Source organism: Callithrix jacchus, chromosome 9 (genome assembly GCF_049354715.1).
Source record: "Callithrix jacchus isolate 240 chromosome 9, calJac240_pri, whole genome shotgun sequence".
In the NCBI taxonomy this organism is placed as follows: domain Eukaryota; kingdom Metazoa; phylum Chordata; class Mammalia; order Primates; family Cebidae; genus Callithrix; species Callithrix jacchus.
The window spans coordinates 35,450,683-35,470,231 of record NC_133510.1 but is presented as its reverse complement, the minus strand read 5'-3'; the positions used below and the strand labels follow the sequence as shown (position 1 = coordinate 35,470,231).

The window sequence follows — 19,549 nt, the reverse complement described above, 5'->3', positions numbered from 1 at the left end:
CAGCAAAATGATTTAATATTGCCTTTTCTAAAAGATGGATTTAAAAGTTTCATCTTTAAAAGGTAGAAAAATTAAATTATTTTATACAATGGATATTGTGGTGCCATGTGTAACAGACATGACATGAGAGGGAATCACACAACATGCAGTTAATACAACCCAAACTAGTCTCATTATTTTTGCTCAGTCACTTCCATTGTCTAAGTAAGATAATTGATAGCATAAAATAAAATTTCAAAACTTTACTCAATCATATTAAGCTATTTTAATTAAAGGAAGTGTTTTAATAGCAATAAATATTCATCACTATTCAAAATTATTGATGTAAATAATGTTATATGTTAAAGGTATTTAACTTCCATGGGTGAGAATTCAGCTAATGTTTCATTTAACTTTTAGGTAATTTTTTTAATATTCTGGTATTAAACGAAGTCCATGAGTTTGTGGTGAAAGCTGTGCAGCAGTACCCAGAGAATGCAACATTACAAATCTCAGCACTCAGCTGTTTGGCCCGTCTCAGTAAGTACCTTCACTAAAAAGGAGATTCTCACAGATGCATTTGACATCAAATATGAACATTGTAACGAGAATCATATGTACAGCAGGAAGCATTCAATGCCTTTTCTGTTCTGTGGAACTCAGTTTCTATTAGAAGATACTTTCAAGGAAACTAATAATTGTGACAAGTATACACATCTTGATGTAGAGTTTTGCTTTATATCATTCTTGATTTAGATTTGTTATTAAGCAGCTACTCTTTTTAAAAAAATTATATTTATATTTTAAGTTCTGGGGTACATGTGCAGGTTATGCAGGTTTGTTACATAGGTAAATGTGTTCCATGGTGGTTTGCTGCACCTATTAACTCATCACCTAGGATATTATACCCAGCATGCATTAGCTATTTTTCCAAATGCTCTCCCTCCCCCAACCCCGCCCCGCAACAGGCCCCAGTGAGTGTTGTTCCCCTCCCTGTGTACATGTATTATCATTGTTCAGCTCTCACTTAGAACATGCAGTGTTTGGTCTTCTCTTCATACATTAGTTTGCTGAGGATAATGGTTTCCAGCTCCATCCATGTCCCTGCAAAGGACATGATCTCATTTTTTATGGTCGCATAGTATTCCATGGTATATATCTACCACATTTTCTTTATGCAGTCTATCACTGATGGGCATTTGATTTGATTCCATGTCTTTGCTATTGTGAGTAGGGCTGCAATGAACTGATCTTTTCAAATAATCTTCCTTTAGTTTATTCGGTTTTTTTTTGGTACCCGCTTCCTCATTTTATCATTTATCTGTATAGGATGGTAGTATTATGAGGTGTGTAATATATTAAAATTGACCTTTATAATTGACCAAGGCTTCTGCTAAAGCACCACACCTCGTTCTTTTGGTAAAATATGTCCTTAAAGTTGGTCAAACTGTTAAGTGATAATATATATAATATTTTTATTTATTTTTTATTTTTTTTCAAGCTGAGACCATTTTCTTAAATCAAGACTTAGAGGAAAAGAATGAGAATCAGGAGAACGATGATGAGGGGGAAGAAGATAAATTGTTTTGGCTGGAAGCCTGTTACAAAGCATTAACGTGGCATAGAAAGAACAAGCATGTGCAGGTTGGACTCTCATAAATATTATTAGTGTTATTCAGAATTATGTTTGCCAATCATTTATATTTTGACAGATTTCTTTTTTGTCTCTTAATTTAGGAGGCCGCATGCTGGGCACTAAATAATCTCCTTATGTATCAAAACAGTTTACATGAGAAGATTGGAGATGAAGAAGGCCAGTCAGTAGTTTTGATTTCATATGATAGAAATTTTCAGTTATAGTTTAAATCTATACCTATAAAATACCTTAACCATAAGTTTTATTGTTAGAAATATTTTTGATATGGGTATTTATATTTTAGATGTTACTGCAAAATATTAGTGGGTATGTAGTGTTTTGATCTTATTACCTTCAATAGTTAGAGAAGGTAGAATGAGAGTTATTATTGAGAGATTTAGAATTAAGAGTCATTCAGTAATTGATGAATCATGGCAAAAGAATCTCTCTGGTTTTTGGCTAATCGTTTTCAAATGCTGTATTAATTTATCTTGGGTGATAGAAATTGCAGAGCCATTGGCGATCTTTTCTTCTGTGGTGATTAGCCAGCAGGTTGTCAATATCAGGAGCTAGATTTGGTTAGACAGCTTCCTATGAGAAGTTCCCATCTGATGTGACAGAGTTGACCTGTTTTTTTCGAGGAGGTTATTTGAAACTGTTGTCTCCTGATAACTCTTTCATAAGAATGCCATTCAAATATTATAAGACCGGCACTATCTTTCAAAGATACAAACTGTAGCAAGGAGTTTTGTGTATATCAGGTTTGTTTAATATCCATGGGCCTTTGTGTTTTATGGCAAATGATTATACTTATGCTATTTGCAGTGGGTATCCTCTGGGTTTTATATTGTGAATGACTTATTTTGGAAACAAATAGTAGTATTCTACATCTGAAACCTTGACAATCTATTTGTATAATTATCTATTGCTGATAAGAAGGGAATTAATAACACAGATGCTAGTTAATTAAACATTTTCATTTAGACAAGAAACTGTAATTCTTTTGGAAACTATGCTAAATTGGCATCTTAATAATCTCATGTTGGGAAAGGATTTTGGAGATTAGGGGAAGGGAGATTCATGTTGCAATTTTACAGTTTAGTTCATAGGATACCTATTTCTTGATATTCGTAGGGGAACTTTAAAATAAATAAAGTATTAAAACAAAGAAAACATATTTATGTTGTACATCTTTAAAACCTACCTTATTTCTTTACAGTTTTTTTTTTCCTTTCTTGTTTCCATCTTTTTTTTTCCCTCACTTACCTTTTTCCTCAGCATCTCCTTACATATATGCTGAGTTTTTTTTCCCCTCTGCTCCTTATTGGCTTTTGAAAACACATAAAAATACTATTTTGTTAGTATTTAATCAAGTCTTAAAAAATGAACTATAATTCTCTCTTGTAAGTGGAGATGGCATAAAATATTGTTTATATGCTCTTAATTGTTGTTAAAGATATTTGATAATAGTAAGTGAGAATTTGAGATAATTATTTAAAAGATTACTACTCACATTTTCCTTATATTTTGGAAGTTTCCCAGCTCATAGGGAAGTGATGCTCTCCATGTTGATGCATTCTTCATCAAAAGAAGTTTTCCAGGCATCTGCGAATGCACTGTCAACTCTCTTAGAACAAAATGGTAAGCAGTGTACCATATTTTCAAATAAAGGGGAACACATTTTTTTGTGGTATTTTAAATTATAAAAGCCATAATGCTGTGAAAATTTATATAATTAATAAAGTTATATATAATGAAAAATATCTATGCGTAGAGATATTGACATATGGATTATGAACATATAGGTTAAAAGATGAAGAATAAAATAAACATTTGTATATTTTTCAGGATTTCTTTGTGTAAACTCACACATAACATATACAAAAATTATATGTATTCCTATAAATGGGATTATATTATACTCTTTTATAACCAAATTTTATTTATTTTTCTTTTTTATGTTGATAATGTGTATTGTCACATTATCTTCTTTTATTTTTAGTTTTTAAATTAATTTTTGTTTTTAGACATGGTCTCACTCTGTCACCTAGGCTGGAGTGCAGTGGCATGATCATGGGTCAACACAACCTCAAACTTTTGGACTCAGGTGATCCTCCCAGCTCAGCCTCTTGAGTAGCTAGGATTACAGACATGCACTACCACGTCTGGCTAATTTTTCATAGTGAGGTTTTACCATGTTGCCCAGGCTGGTCTTGAACTTCTGGGCTCAAGTAATCTCTCTGCCTTGGGCTCTGAAGTGCTGGAATTATAGGTATGAAACACTGTGCCCTGCCCAAATTATCATTTTTAGTAGCTTGTAGTTTTTCAGTGTATGCCTGTATCCTATGTTATGAACGAATTTATTATTGATAAAGTTTTAGCTTTTGTCCAGTGGGATGTTTCTGGAACCCATAATAAGCACCGATGAGCACTTTCTTCCTCTGTTTTCCTTTATACGTGGTTCCTATTATTTTCTTGGGAAAACTTCATAGAAATCCAACTAGGTAGAGAGCTATTCACCATTTTAAAATCTGGTAAAATTATCTATTATAAATTTTCACACTATACTTTTTAAAAAAATGGTTCTTTATTGTGATTATTACAAGTCTTATAGCTTTGTATAATTAAGAAGAGAAAAATGGCTCATATACCTTTAGAAAGACATGAGTTCTAAGATGATGGCTCAGGCTGCTCAAATTTCTTCCTCCATAAACAGGAATACTGCCAGAAATCCTTAGGTGAAAACTCATAATAAAGGCATTGGGACTTGGCAGCTTTTGCAGGACATTTTAGAGGACAAAAAATAGAAACACTGAAAATCAGAGAGAGACCAATGTAAGCATCAGCTTTTAATAGAGAACCTGGGAAGGGTGGAAAAGAATAAATAAACCACCTCATGCATGTTTCTTTATATTATTATTTAAATCAAATAAAGAGGAAAATTGTTTCGTCTTCCTCTTCCTCGTTTTTCACCCCATCTCTCCAGTGGCACTTTAGTAAAATGCTTGGAGTGGCAAGGGGACTGACAGACAGACAGGGGCTGCTCTCGAGGATAATGAGTCAGAGAAGGAGAGGGAATTGCTGTTCTCGAATCTCTCATATTCTACTGTGTGGTTAAAGAGGTCTGGACAGGGATTTCACTCCTGAAAATGAGAACTGGACTTTGTGGCTTCTGTTGGGGCACCTTAGAGTGAAGATAGACTTTTAGTATGTGTTGGTGATGTCATTCATAACCACCTGGAAATCTTTTATATGCAAGTCAAACAATCATAATTTTGTGACTGCTTCTTACTATTGTTCTGAGGACTGGTTACATTCAGAGTCCACCTTGATGTCTGTTCAGTTTTCTGCTCTTTCTAGTTCCTTACTTCTTTGTTGTTCCTGACCACCTGTCAGGTAAAGTGTCCTCAGAACCCTTTGTATTGTCTTTGGAGTTCTGCCTTAATAAAATATGAGGAATTTGAGCAGCTCATTCATCAACTTTCTTGGGCAATTTCTCATTGAAAGATACTTAGGGTGTGCAGAGTTGGGCATGGCTTTTTTAGAAACATGACTAGATTGGTAGGCAGAAGAACTTGGTCCTTGGTGACATGGAGGTCCCAAGGTTGTACACTGCTTGTGTGACATTTTCCCCATTCAATTAATTAATATTTATTGAGTTCCCAAGTGTTTAGTGTCTGTAGGCACTTGGGATACATTTGTTAAGTAGAAATCCTAGGTTCATGGAATTTAAATTGTAGTGGGGAAGATAATAAGACTAATTAAAATATGTAATATTTGAGGCAGTTAAGAATAAAAAATGAAGTAAGGAAGGAGAATATGTTGTGTTAGACATCAGAGGAGATGAAGTTGTGAATGGGCAGCCAGGAAAGAAGGTGACTATTGAGTAAGACCTGCAGGAAGTTGCATATTGTATTTTGCCTCTTAATTTCCTGCTAAAATGGAGTGGATGAGATCAAGAGTATTATGTAGATAGCTGATAAATGCATTAATGTGTAAAATATTCTATAAAGTCTAAAGTGACATTATGATGAAATTTCTTCTCCTAGGTCTATTGCTTGAAGTTTTCAAGTCACGCATTGGGTAGCTGTCTAGGACAGTGGTTCTTAAAGTGTGGTCCCTGGACCAGCAGCATTTGCTGAGGAACTTGATAAACAATGTAAATTCTAGGGTCCCATACAGACCTTCTGAGTCATAAACCCTGGAGTTGTGACCCAGAAATCCGTGTTTTAATAAGCTCTCCAGGTGATTCTGATGCACACTAAAGGTTGAGAACCACTGATCTATGTCATTTTTGTGTTAGAAGCTAGCCACTTTGGGAAAGGTTATTAGAACTTCTGATGTGATCCAGCAAAGTAACCAACTCTTTATTGTGTCTTCAGTGTGTGATATGTGTTTATGTGTTTAAAAGGTATGAGTTTTTTGGGTTCTGGCAGTATTTTAGAATGTGTATGTGATTTCTATTTATTTTCACATTTTGTCCTATCTTTTCTTCTTGAAATAGACTACTCATTTTAAAAACAGTGCTTAAGTTACAACTTTCTACATTTCTTTTTCTGCTACTTTCAAAGTGTTGAATTGCAGTGTATGATGTTGGAACTATTTTTATAGAGGCTTCAAGACAATTGATATTTATGTGGAAACTTGAAGACAATAAATTTATACTTAGTGAAGGAAGTTTATTACAAAGAGGAAAATTGGCCAGTTGTGGTGGCTCATACATGTAATCCAGCACTTTGGGAGGTCAAGGTAGGAGGATTGCTTGAGCTCAAGAGTTCAAGACCAGCCTGGGAAACATAAGAAGATCCCATCTCTACAAAATATTTTTTAAAAGTTAGCCAGGCATGGTACTATACTTGTAGTCCCTGCTACTTGGAGGCTGACACAGGAGTATCACTTGAGGCCAGGAGGATAAGGCTGCAGTGAGCTATGGTCATGCTACTTCACTCCACCAGCCTTGGCAACAGAGAGAGATACTGTCACAAAAAGCAACAACAATAACAACAATAAAAAAGAGGAAAATTATTCCTTAATCATTTTTGCTGGAATATAGTTACTTTCTACAAATGATGAAATACCAGTTGTAAAGGGTAGCTATCTGTTTCCTAGACTTTGGCCTTACTTTGTGAAAATAGCTGTAATTACTTATGTTCTATTAAATGCTTTCTATTCCTTTGAATATGGTGGCATATATAAAAATGATAATGTTTATAAAGTCCACTGGGATAAATGGATGAAGCAGCTGAAGGCTGAAAGCAACCAAGCCTGTTGCAGCCCCTTCATTCCTCGCACTCCCAGAAAGCTGAGTGAATGGTCAATATCTCCACATGCTTGTAACCTATTCCCAGCCCACCGGTGTCTAGCATATCTGGCTAGTCTTACCTCTATAGAAGTGCAGTTATTTGTGAACCTGTTTTAAATATTGAAATAAATTTTAACTTTCATACTTATTTTGGAGACCATTATTTAAATACATTTTTTTATCCTGCAAAAACAGTCCTTTCAAAATGGACAGAGACATGGTGATTACATTAAAATCATCTACTCTATGAATAAAAATGTTAAAACCAAAAACCAAAAAGGGTTAATAAATGCTAAAAAATTGGAAATGACGTGTGTTTTAAAGAAAGAAGCATGAATTATCTTTAAGTTGTCAATGAACTATAAATTATGTGTATGCTTTCCTATGAATTTGGACTATATTAATATTCTAAGTCTTATGGTAAAATTGGGTAAATATGCTTTCATCTCTATGAGTAATATTTTACAAATCTCTCAGTTAATTTCAGAAAGATCCTGTTGTCGAAAGGAATATACTTGAATGTTTTGGAGTCAATGCAGAAGCATATACATTCTCCTGAAGTGGCTGAAAGTGGCTGTAAAATGCTAAATCATCTTTTTGAAGGAAGGTAATACAGATTCATTAACTTGTGCAGAATAGATCATATAGGACCAGGTAGAATATCCATATTTCAAGCATATTTCTAATAATGAAAAGAAAAACATAAGACAATTGAAAATGAAAACATTTTGCAATGTAATATCATGCCACTAATATCATAGACTTACTTTTTCTGAACACTGAAAGGAATGACAAGATTGTAGAAACAATCTTGTAGAAAGATTGTTGAAGGTTTGCTTTTGTACCTGATACTTGGTGTTGGCTGTGTTTTGAAAAGTGGTAATTGTATCGCACATAGCATACAGCAGTTTTTCTAATTATTGTGTGTGTGAAGGTTATAAAAGATAAAATTGGCATATGGCTTCTAATTGTTGCTTTTCCACAACAAATATGTTATTATTCCTTCATTTGAATTCCCTTTGTCTTCTCTTTCTGCTCCCAGTCCTTAGTTAGGGAAAATTTTAACTCTATCTAGTCCAAGTGCAGAGATGTTAAGATTATATAGCTGCTGGTTAATGGCACAACAGAGACCAGATCCTTTTATCTATGTGTGGATGGTGGTGGGGCAGGGTGGGATGAGGGGGGTTAAGGGGCGGCAGGAGGGGGCAGAACTTGTGGCTAAAAAAACCCTGTGTAAAAGACTAAAAATGAATAATATGCAGAAGGTGCCTGCTGTAGAATAGGCTCATTGCCTTTATGCATTTTAAAGCAAAAAATGTGATGTAAATTTGGCCTTTGTCTGAGTAAATTTCAAACAAAAAGAGGCTATATAGGAAACTCTCATGTGTAAAAAAATGTAATTGGCCCAGAAGTTGCAGTAAAAACTAATTATATTCCTGGCTTTGCCACTAATTTGAGCCAACTGTTTCATCTATAAAACTTCACATTCCTCATTGGTAAAGAGGAATGATAATAACAACCTTGAAAGTTGTAAGCTTAGACTGTAAGGATCAAATAAATTAATTTTTATAAAGCGATTAGGATAATTTCTGCTGCCTTTTAAGCACTCAACAGATTATATCTATTGTTGTTATACTATTATTAAATGTGAATAAATGAAGTGCATATAGCATGAAATGTAGCATAACTGCAGACTTGTAAGAAATAGGGTTACACTGTCTTTAACATCAGTCTAGACAATCTGTTTATGTTTATATATCTCTGTAAGCTATATTTCTCTTATTTAAATGTTGTGTTTGAACACCGAGATGAAAAATTTATCTTAAATATTGATTTTAATGGTATCGGAAGTGTGCAAACCTTTACAAAAGAGGCAAAAATATAGTGGAATAAACTCCATTCTAGGATTTTGTAGATTCTGGGCAAACCATTTAATGTTTCTGGCTGCTTTCTTATAAGTAAAATGTGTACAGTTGCAGTCCTGGGTTTTCCACCTTGGCTCTGATAACTTGTCTGCCCCTACAGAACTCATGTTAGTTGAGGGACTGATATGTAAATAGATTATTATAATTTAGTCCGAGAATGCAGTGTCAGTAAAAGACACATGGGAAGAGTAGAGTGGACCCAGGTAGGGTTACCCAAGAAGGGGAGGCTCCAATGGTGGGATGTGTTTAAATTGGAACTTTAAGGTGGAAAAGAAGGAATATATCTTAGTGTCCACAGAACCATGCCAAGTGAGAACTTGGCTCTGATATGCACAAGTTTCAGTTAGCAAACAAAGCAAGGATTGCCTCTATGAAAGTTCATGGTACCTACTGCAGTCTAGTCAAGTGACACTTGCTCATATGTAAAAGAAAGAATAGCTTAAATACCTTAGAGAAACCAAGACTGTAAAACAAACTAAAAATACCATATAAGAAGTCCAGCAATGTTAATATGAAAGGTTAGTGTGATGTAAAGAGGCCTTCTCTTGGAATCAGGCAAGTGGAGTATCAGCCTTGCTCTTTCACTTTCTAGTGATAAGAGCTGAATATTTAACTTCTATCTGCCTAAATTTTTCATCCAGAAAATGGGGATAATAACACCTGCCTGCTGGGATTGTTGCCATTATTCCATCCTAGGTCAGAAGGATGTTGTTAGTTTTATGAAACTAAATAATTCCCAGGTTACTATGAATTCTATTTTATGAGTTCAAAGTTTAGACAATTAGAATTATGGATGCTTATATGACTGATTTCAATGCATTGTCATATAGCCTTTCCTGATAAAATATATTGGTTCTGTCCTATACTTACTTCAGTTTGGTTTTTATACCATTGAATCAGATTTGTCTTTCAATAAACATGCCAATTTTGTATCCCCAGCAATGCTTCCCTGGATACAATAGCAGCAGTGGTCCCCAAAATAATAGCAGTTATGAAAAGTCATGAGACATCATTACCAGTGCAGCTGGAGGCACTTCGAGCTATTTTACATTTTATAGTGCCAGGTAAGTTACATGGTTGATTGTGGGGAAAGGTAACAATTTAAATGGATTCTTGACTTTGCATGAAATAATAACTTTCTATGTAAATATTAAAAGACTATTTTCTGTTGACTAAATGCAAAGCTTTCTGTTAAACCAAAAAACAAAAATAGAGGTTAAATGATGATGTGGAAGAGTCACTTAGATTAATTTTTATAAGAAAACAATATGAAATTCAGTAATTTATTTATACAAAAGTAACTACAGTGTAAAATACAGAGTTTTTATTTTATTTATTTTTATTTTTTAATTATACTTTAAGTTCTGGGGTACATGTGCAGAATGTGCAGGTTTGTTATGTAGGTATACACATGCCATGGTGGTTTGCTGCATCCATCCCCTCATCATCTACATCAAGTATTTCTCCTAATGCTATCCCTCTCCAATCCCCCCATGCCCTGCTATCCTCCCACCCCCTGACAGGCCCCTGTATGAGATGTTCCCATCCCTGTGTCCATATGTTCTCATTATTTAACACCCACTTATGAGTGAGAACTTGTGGTGTTTGTTTTTTTGTTCTTGTGTCAGTTTGCTGAGAATGATGGTTTCTAGCTTCTTCCATGTCCCTGCAAAGGACATGAACTCATCCGTTTTTTTTTTTTTTTGAGACGGAGTTTCGCTCTTGTGACCCAGGCTGGAGTGCAATGGCGCAATCTCAGCTCACCGAAACCTCCGCCTCCTGGGTTCAGGCAATTCTCCTGCCTCAGCCTCCTGAGTAGCTGGGATTACAGGCACGCGCCACCATGCCCAGCTAATTTTTTGTATTTTTAGTAGAGACAGGGTCTCACCATGTTGGCCAAGATGGTCTCGATCCACCCGCCTCGGCCTCGCAAAGTGCTGGGATTACAGGCTTGAGCCACCGCGCCCGGCTGAACTCATCCGTTTTTATGGCTGCATAGTATTCCATGGTGTATATGTGCCATATTTTCTAAGGAGGGTATTCATCTTTGATGACTTTTGTTGTTTCCATGACCTGAGTTCAAGCATTTTTTCTCTTGTTTGAATTACACTATTAGCCAAATTTCATACCTGTTCTTTTGCTTCATTTCCATTCTTTTTTTACTTTGTGATTGAATTAATCTGTTTCCAATATAACCACATGTGGCTTTTACTCATTCATCTCAATGGCTTCCACCTTCCACCCACCTTTAACTCTTACATCTATCATCTTATTTGTTCTCCAAAGCCCCTTTAAATCATCTATGTCTCTATTCATTCAACACATTTATTAAATTCTTCTTATGTTCTAAACACTGTGATGCTATTAAGCTTTGAAAGATGAATTAGAAAAAAAGCACAATGTTACTACTGTAGGAGCTTAGAAGTAGATGGACATGTAAATAGTTAATTAACAGACAGTGTGAGGGGGCCATGATAGATACATATATAAAAGGCTTTGAGACCGTTGATAGAGGCACAAATCATTTCTTCAAAGGAATAGGACAGAGATTGTGATATTTGATGTGGAAGGGTGAACAGAGCTGGCCTGGTAGAAAGGCTAAGGAGGACAATTTCAAGCAGAAGAAAGTGCACATGGTCGGGGGTGAGTGAGGCATAGAGGATAAGGAGATGAGTGCTTGGGGATGAGTGTGGGAGGACAGGCTGAGGCCCAAAGAAAAGGGCCTTGAATGCAGTGTTGAAAAATCTCTGCCTTTTGAAAATAGATGTCAATCCAAGTTTATTAAAAGTGTTTATACATTATAGTGCCACACCTAGATTCGCAACTAAAGACAGTATCATTGTGGTGAAGAGGATGATAGACAGGGAAAGAGACTAGATACAAGCAGATTGGCTTGGGGGTTGGAGGTCAGTGGTACTCAAATGAGACCCTCTGAAGGGACCCTGCAATGGAAACAGATGAGAGGGCAAATTTCACAGAGGGTTTGGAGCTCTGTTTGATGTGATATCATGATCCCTAAATATGAGGAATGATACTTTGTTCTCTGAAGTGCCCAATCTTTTGAAGTCATTTTTGCTTTGTTCTCTTAAAATGAAGTCTTCCTAAACCTATCATTTTCTGTAGTTATATAGATATTTCATGTTTCTCTGTATAAGAGTATTACTCTAATAGAAATTTTTTCAAGGACAGAGCTTTCTTCAGTCAATTTTTTTTCCAATCCTCTGGTGGCTACTCAATCAGTATTTTACAAATGGAATCATGATGCCCTATTCATAGTTTCAGCTTAGTTTTGAAACATAATTTAACAGATGTAATTTTGCTTGAAATACTATTGCATATTTTGTTGAATATAATTTGTAGATTATAATTAAAAACATTAAAATGTCTTTGATTATCCTTAAAGTTGACAGCCTTATTCTTTTGAGGGAGGTTTTGAGTTTTAAAGATAACCAAACGACACTCAAAAATCTCATCTGTTAGTTAATAAAATAATATTCTTTTAGTTCAAAAGCAAGTTTTGAATACAGTATTTCTTTTCTTTTATTGTTCTTAAAGTGACCCTGAAGCAAAATTGTTAGTCACCAATCAATCAGATGTACTATGAGTGCCCTTGAAAATAATCACTTTAGGACTATACTTTATGTAAAAAAAATACATACTAAGAAATACATTTTATAAACAGATCAGTACGTAAGTACCTTCTTCTAGTAGGTAAAGCCTTAACCATTTACTCTATGCTACTGTACTATGTACCATATTACACCATACTGTACTGTATCCTACCATAATGTACCATGCCATGCAGTACTATATCATTTCTGGGTATCAACAAGTAACTATAGTAGCAGTACTCCAGAAGTTTTGAGGTTGAATATCATTCTGGTTTGAACATGTTAAGTTGAGATTCTTACAAGATATCTAGATGTACAAGTATTCGTTTATTAACTAGATTATGTTCAGTTATTTTAGTGACAAAGATGTACATATGGCAAATGTGTATAATTTAGTGTCCAATTAAGGATTGTGTATTTCATCTAGTGTATGTAACTTAAGTTTCTTTCATTCTAGTACTGTACATTTTCTCTTCCACTTAGTGGAAGCTGGTACTCGAGCTGGTTACTTTAAGAAAGTAGTAATAAAGACCCAGTAACTTTAATAAAGTATCATTTGACTTGTTGTTTGACTTACTGTTAGTTTTAGAGGAAATAATGTGAAATGATTTAAGAAGGGATATAGGCAAATTGGGAAGTGTATAGAGGAGAGTGATTAGGGATATAAAAGCACATCAAAAAGAGTAATAAGAGGAACTGAGATGGTTTTATTTGAAAAAGAGATGACTCAAGGGGATATGAAACTCCATTAAAATCTACTATTTATAACAGTAGCAGTAATAATGGCAAAGAATATGGAGGACTTAAAAAGTATTAGGCATTTTTGAAGTGTTTTAAGTATACTCACTCTTTTAATTCTCCCATGAGGCAGTTATTACTTTTTTTTTTTTTTTGGTCTGTACAGATGAAAAAAGTGAGGCATGGACTTATACAGATTTTAAGGTCAGACCTGAAATAACAGCACCAGATTTTCAGCTTATGCAGGCTGACTCCAGAGTAGGCATTTAAAAGTATTTGTGCAACAAACTTGTCTTGAACAATTGTTGTGTTTAAAGCACTATGTCTAGAATCCTTAAGGTCTGGGGAGATGATGAGGTTATGGATACTGCTCTCAAATTAAGTTTACAGTCCACAAAACCTGAAGGATTATTATGCAGAAAGGAAATTATATCCATTTGAATAGTAGGACCTCACGTGATAGAACAAAGACTGGAGGTGAAATTTACAGGAATGTTCATTTGGTCTTAATTTAAGGAAAATGTTTAATAAGACTCATTACATGTAGCATGATGTTTTTACTACTCAAACAGGCCTAGTTTTAGTGGTCACATCTTCTTAAGGCGTAATAGGCAGCCTTAGAAGTTAGTGTGTGTGGTCTTAGTCACTGGAAATGATACACAGAGTTTAAGGGACTTGCCCCAGACCACACTGCTGCAGCGAATGTCAGAACCTCTCTGAATACATTTTAAAATAAGGACTGAAATTGCAGTCAGGTGGGAATCAAGGCTTCCTTCTTTACCATAGTATTCCCAGCATTTAGCAAAATCCTTGGCATGTATTGGAACTCAGATTCTTCTCAAATAAATGAAAAGCTAGTTGTAGCCAGCTTATAGTTTGAATTAATGCAGATTATTAAAGTGGAAGATTATAAATGATTATTTATTAATAGTTATGTCTATAATCTTAGATTTGGAAAACATTATTCATTCATAATAATTTTACTTATGTGTTATATTACCACATTTTTGACTTGTTGTGTTTTTATTTTAGCATAATTCAGCTACAATGTAGCTTAATAAGGAATATGTTTTCATTAAATAACAATGCCTTGTATAGCCTTTATAGGACTTCTAATAAATGACATGTTCTCTACAACCTTAATACTGAAACTCAAATCTTATTTTTTTCCATGATTGTTCCAGCTGCTCTCTTTTGCCTATATTTCATATCTGACCTTTTTATTTTTTAGTCCAAATAACTTTGAGCTTTTCTCAAGTTGTCCATTGTTGCATAAAAATCCTCCAGCATCTTAAAGCACAGCCTACTCACACAAAAAAGTGATTGTTTGCTACAGAAAATTTCTTCATCATAATTTTTGGCTACTTCAAATTCAGTAAGCATCCATACACATTGTACTTATTTTATATTCAATGATGAACTATTTTTGTAGATTCCTTAAAATTTCTGGTTATTTCTTTGATGAGAAAACATGTACTAGAAAAAAGTACAACACATATATTGTGAGATTAATTGTGACAATTTCTAAAAAGTAACAATCTATTCAACTCAAATGTTTGTAAGAATCTTTGTTTATTTATCTGTGCATTTAGGCATGCCAGAAGAATCCAGGGAGGATACAGACTCTCATCATAAGCTAAATATGGTTAAAAAACAATGTTTCAAGAATGATATTCACAAACTGGTCCTAGCAGCTTTGAACAGGGTATGTTGAATATAAGTTTTCTGTCTACTGTTAACTAAAATATTAAATTTGAAGAACTGGGGGGACCTTTTCAGCCTTAATTTTCTGTCCTCTGTTTACTATGATAGGAGGAAGTCATGTGGTTAGAGACGTAAGAGGAAAATAGGGAGGTGAAAAGTGAAAAGATACTTACTAAGTCAATTCCAGCCAAGTGTATTATCAATAACAGATATAGGGAAGATTATTTTGATTGCCAGTAACGTAAATCCACTCTAGTTTGCTCAACCAGAAAGAGAACTAAAGGGCCAGATATGCAGCTAGACCTCATGAGTCAAGCCAGATACTGTGGCTGCTGTTTTCTCTGTCTGTCCTCTCCAGGTACTTGTCTTTCTTTTCTGGTCTCATGGCATATGGTTTAGAACACGAAGACATAGCAGGAATAACAGTAAAGCCTTCTTTGATTCCCTGTACTACTTTTCTTTTCTTCTCTTCCTTTCCTTTCCTGTTTTTTTCTTCCCCTCCTATCCCCTCCTGTCCCCTTGTCCCTCTCTGAGGCTTAGGCTGGAGAGTGCATTGATGTGATCTCTGCTTACTGCAACCTCTGTCTCCTGGTTCAAGCAATTCCTTCTGCATTGGCCTCGGGAGTAGCTGGGATTACAGACATGCGTCACCATGCCCAGCTAATTTTTGTTTTCTAATAGAGATGGGGTTTCACCATGTTGGTCAGGTTGGTCTAGAACTCCCAACCTCAGGTGATCCACCCACTTTGGCCCCTCAAAGTGCTGGGATTACAGGCATGAGCCACCGCACCTGGCCACATTTTTATTCATATCTCCTGAGAGATAACCTCTGGAATGATTTGGTATATATTGTTTCCATTTTTTAGCATTTACATATCTGTGTTCCTACATTATAATTAAAGTATAAATAAATCATACTAAGTATGAAAAAGGGAGAAGAGGGAAATTACATTTAAATTGTGTAATGCCAAAGGTATTGGTGGAACTAAGAAGTTTTAGAAATGTAGCATAAGGTGAATTGGTTCTTTATTAAAAGAATAAAGACATAATGATTAGTGTGAATATTTTTTATAAAAGGAGGAGAATATTTAAAGTAATTAATGGAAATGATTCCTTGTGATTTGATATACTGTGATAAATGTCATAAATTAATTAAAGTAGCCTCCAGAGAGACCGCCTTTCAAAATTCAATTTAAATTGAACTTTATAATGTCACTCATTGCCTATAATATATTTCAGTCATTTATACTCAAACTTTAATACAATCCTTGAGTATAGCAAGAATATATGTTATAATGGGTTAAATTTAACTTGAGAAATATTTGTTGAAAGTAAGTATATGGAAAGAAGGGGTTAGACATTAAGAAGATAAATACATATGCTTTATACTCCTCTCCTGAATCTCATAATCCAGTTGTTGATGGCTATTTTGAAGCCTCTGTTCTTTTCTTTAAACAAGATACACACAGCAAAGGAGATGAAGCATCAAGTAATTTATTGCAAAAGAAAAAGAATATTTTGCAAGTTAAGTGAGGAATAGACAGTATACCCTGACAGAGAAAATTCAGGGCGGGCTTGTTAGTAAGGATGAGACAGCAAAGACTGGCACTAGGAAGACTCCCTTTCTGGAAGTCGTACATGATTTTTCATAAGTGGGGTGGAAAGAGGTATTACTAGTAAGCATATTCTGGGTGGTCCTCTGCATGCATAGTTGCAGTAGCTGTACATACTTTTTCAGACATCGCATGTCTCATTCCTATCTGAAATCTCCACCCAGGGGCGTGTGTTTTACTATTGTAATGAGCAAAGGGTCAATCTAAGGACAGGTAAAATCAAAATGTGCATGCTTCCTACAGGGGCTATTTTCTGCTGGAGATAGCTTTGCTTGAATGAGCTGGACTACAGTGTGAAAGCGGAAACTTACTATATCGACAGTAAGATTGCGACAGTTGCTGCATCCCAAGGACATGGTTACTTCCTTTTAATACCTATCTCATTGTGAGAGGAATAACAGCTGTGCATAAAACCATTTGTTCTACAGGAGCACTAAGGAGGGATGCCGGCATTGTGAACATAGTCTAAGCACATAGAGGAGGGAACAGTTAATTTTATTCATGGTGAGTGTTGGTCAAAAGTGGAAGGGCCACCAGTAAAGCCATATAGATAACTGGTTCCAGTTAGCTAACCTTCTCTAAAGTTATTAGAGAGCCTAAGTGAGATTAACATCAGGAGTCTGGAGCCAAGAGAGCAGGTAAGTGCTGACATGTGGAGAAAATCACTTCGCTCCATCTGAGAAGAAATGGTTGAGCACTGCTTTTTCCCCCCATGCCAGTACTTCCGTAATGATGCACAACGTCTCACTAAGCACTGATTATCATTAGGGGTGGAGAGTTAAGGTCATGGGGAAACAAGTGACAATATTTTATTTCAAAAACCTTTCTGGTGTAATTCCTCTAATCCTTCACCATGGCTGAGGAAAATGGCTCTAAAAGATGAGAGTGATTACTGTAGCTCCAGAGTTCTGTGATTCCATGTCTCACTCCGAATAACAATCACAAAGCATCAGAGGTTTAGGCCCAAATATTGCAGACACAATAAAGTGAATTACATTTTAAAACATCTAAACTTGGCGAGCAGAGTTCCAAATAAGGTAGAACTTGAGATTCAACTCTGATTTATAAAGCAGAGACTAAGAAGAGTATTTATGAAAGCAAAGCCATGTTTGGATACATAAAAGTGCAATAAATTCAAGCTGAAGTTAAAATCCCTGTCTGGAGCAGCGATGTTCCATTTATGCCTGATCCTCATAGCTTTTCCACGATGGAGACTTTGTCACCTGTTCCAGAGAGATCTATTTGTCCAGTATTGTTTCCACAAAACAAAGCAGAAAATGGTGTCTGCACATTTTGGCTTCATCTGTGTTTTATGTGCCATGACACTCCTCGTCAGTCAGGAAATCCAGTAAAGTAAAACCAATCTTCTGATGAAATGGGCACAAATCAAAGAATTTGTGAGCTTCACAAAAACCTTGAAGTGAAATATACTCAGCTTTAATATTAAATATATTTATTTCAGTTTTAAATAATATTAGTCAAAAGAAGAGCTCATCTGTAAAAGCAACAACAATAACAACAACAAAAAGAATTGCATAAAGGCCGGGCGCGGTGGCTCAAGCCTGTAATCCCAGCACTTTGGGAGGCTGAGGTGGGTGGATCACCAGGCCAAGAGATCGAGACCATCCTGGTCAACATGGTGAAGCTCTGTCTCTACTAAAAATACAAAAAATTAGCTGGGCATGGTGGCGCGTGCCTGTAATCCCAGCTACTCAGGAGGCTGAGGCAGGAGAATTGCCTGAATCCAGGAGGCGGAGGTTACCGTGAGTCGAGATTGCGCCATTGCACTCCAGCCTGGGTAACAAGAGTGAAACTCCATCTCAAAAAAAAAACAAAAAAGAATTGCATATAAGTAAAATTTTAAGGTTTACAGGATGAATTTACAAAAACCTATGAAGCTTAGGGGTAGAGGAGTTGAATATATGAAAAGATACATCTTTTTTGATAAAAAGACTAAAGTTTTAAAAATGAAAATTGATCTATTTATGAACCCTTTTTAAAAATAACAATATTATTTTCTGGAACTAAGTAAGCTAGTGTAAAATTTGCATGAAAAAATTAATATGTATGAGTAATCAGGAGAATTTTTTTAACGAGTGTTAATTCATATGGCCTAACTCCAAAAGATAATCAAATGTATACAATTTTAGTAATTATAATGGTGTGATGCTGGCACTAGAGGAGACATATCAGTGCCACATAATGGTGGCTCAGGAAATAGACTCAAATAAAAATGTGCAATGTTATGATATTTTTCAACCACTGGGAGGAAAATAGATTACTCAATTACTTGTGTTGGAATAACTAACTGCAGCCATTTGGGGAAAGCAAAGGAAGCTGAATATCTTACTCCTTTTGCCAAAACAAATTACAGATGGATGAGATTTAAAGTCTGTAATGAAATTGGTGTATGTACATATTAAAAGTTTCAACTATAATTGTTATTAACAAATTATAATGAAGCACCTTGTTGGAGGGAAATTTGGTAATAGCTATCAAAATCAAAATGCACATATTTTCTGATCAGCAATTCCATTCTAAGAATTTTTAATGTAGATGTACTTGCTCATGAACAAAAAGATTATTAGACGTGACTATTCACTGTGGCATGATTCATAATTAAAAATGTGGCAACCAACTAAATGCTTACATGGTAATCATTCGTGCTGCTTGCCAAATATTTTTAGTTCTCCACCTTCTGGTGATTCTGGCATAGTATTTAGTAGTTAGGTTGAAACATGTGACTAGTTTTGGTCAGGAAGTTGTAAATGGAGGAAATAGCTGGTGAGGCATCTTACAGAATACTCTCTCAGAACAACGCCCTGCAGTGTTTGAGACAGTAATTGCTCCATCAGTAGAGGTCCCTGAGGGACTGCAATAAGCAGAGTCCCCTCCCGACCTGCAACACATATGTAGCATGAGCAATAATGGAACTTATTATTTTTTCAGCCTATAAAATTTTGAGATTGTTATTGCTGCTTAATTTAATCTTTCCTGACGTACAATACCCATCAATAGAGATTAATCAGATAAATTATACA

The 19,549-nt window shown here is 35.3% G+C and overlaps 1 protein-coding gene across 18 annotated transcripts in view; it reads left to right on the top strand.

The window, feature by feature from the left end:
* The window catches only part of LRRK2 (leucine rich repeat kinase 2), a 152,957-nt gene that overhangs the window by 24,362 nt on the left and 109,046 nt on the right, over positions 1 to 19,549 (top strand). For 12 of the 18 annotated variants that reach the window (XM_078338018.1, XM_035255810.3, XM_078338017.1 and 9 more), the window contains 7 exons: positions 400 to 519; positions 1,481 to 1,623; positions 1,717 to 1,796; positions 3,150 to 3,256; positions 7,395 to 7,524; positions 9,782 to 9,906; positions 14,784 to 14,896. In XM_078338018.1, coding sequence (XP_078194144.1) covers positions 400 to 519; positions 1,481 to 1,623; positions 1,717 to 1,796; positions 3,150 to 3,256; positions 7,395 to 7,524; positions 9,782 to 9,906; positions 14,784 to 14,896 — 818 coding nt within the window. Of the gene's footprint in view, positions 1 to 399; positions 520 to 1,480; positions 1,624 to 1,716; positions 1,801 to 3,149; positions 3,257 to 7,394; positions 7,525 to 9,781; positions 9,907 to 14,783; positions 14,897 to 19,549 lie in introns of all 18 variants that reach the window. The other 6 variants (XM_078338022.1, XM_078338021.1, XM_078338024.1 and 3 more) reach the window with 1 other exon arrangement.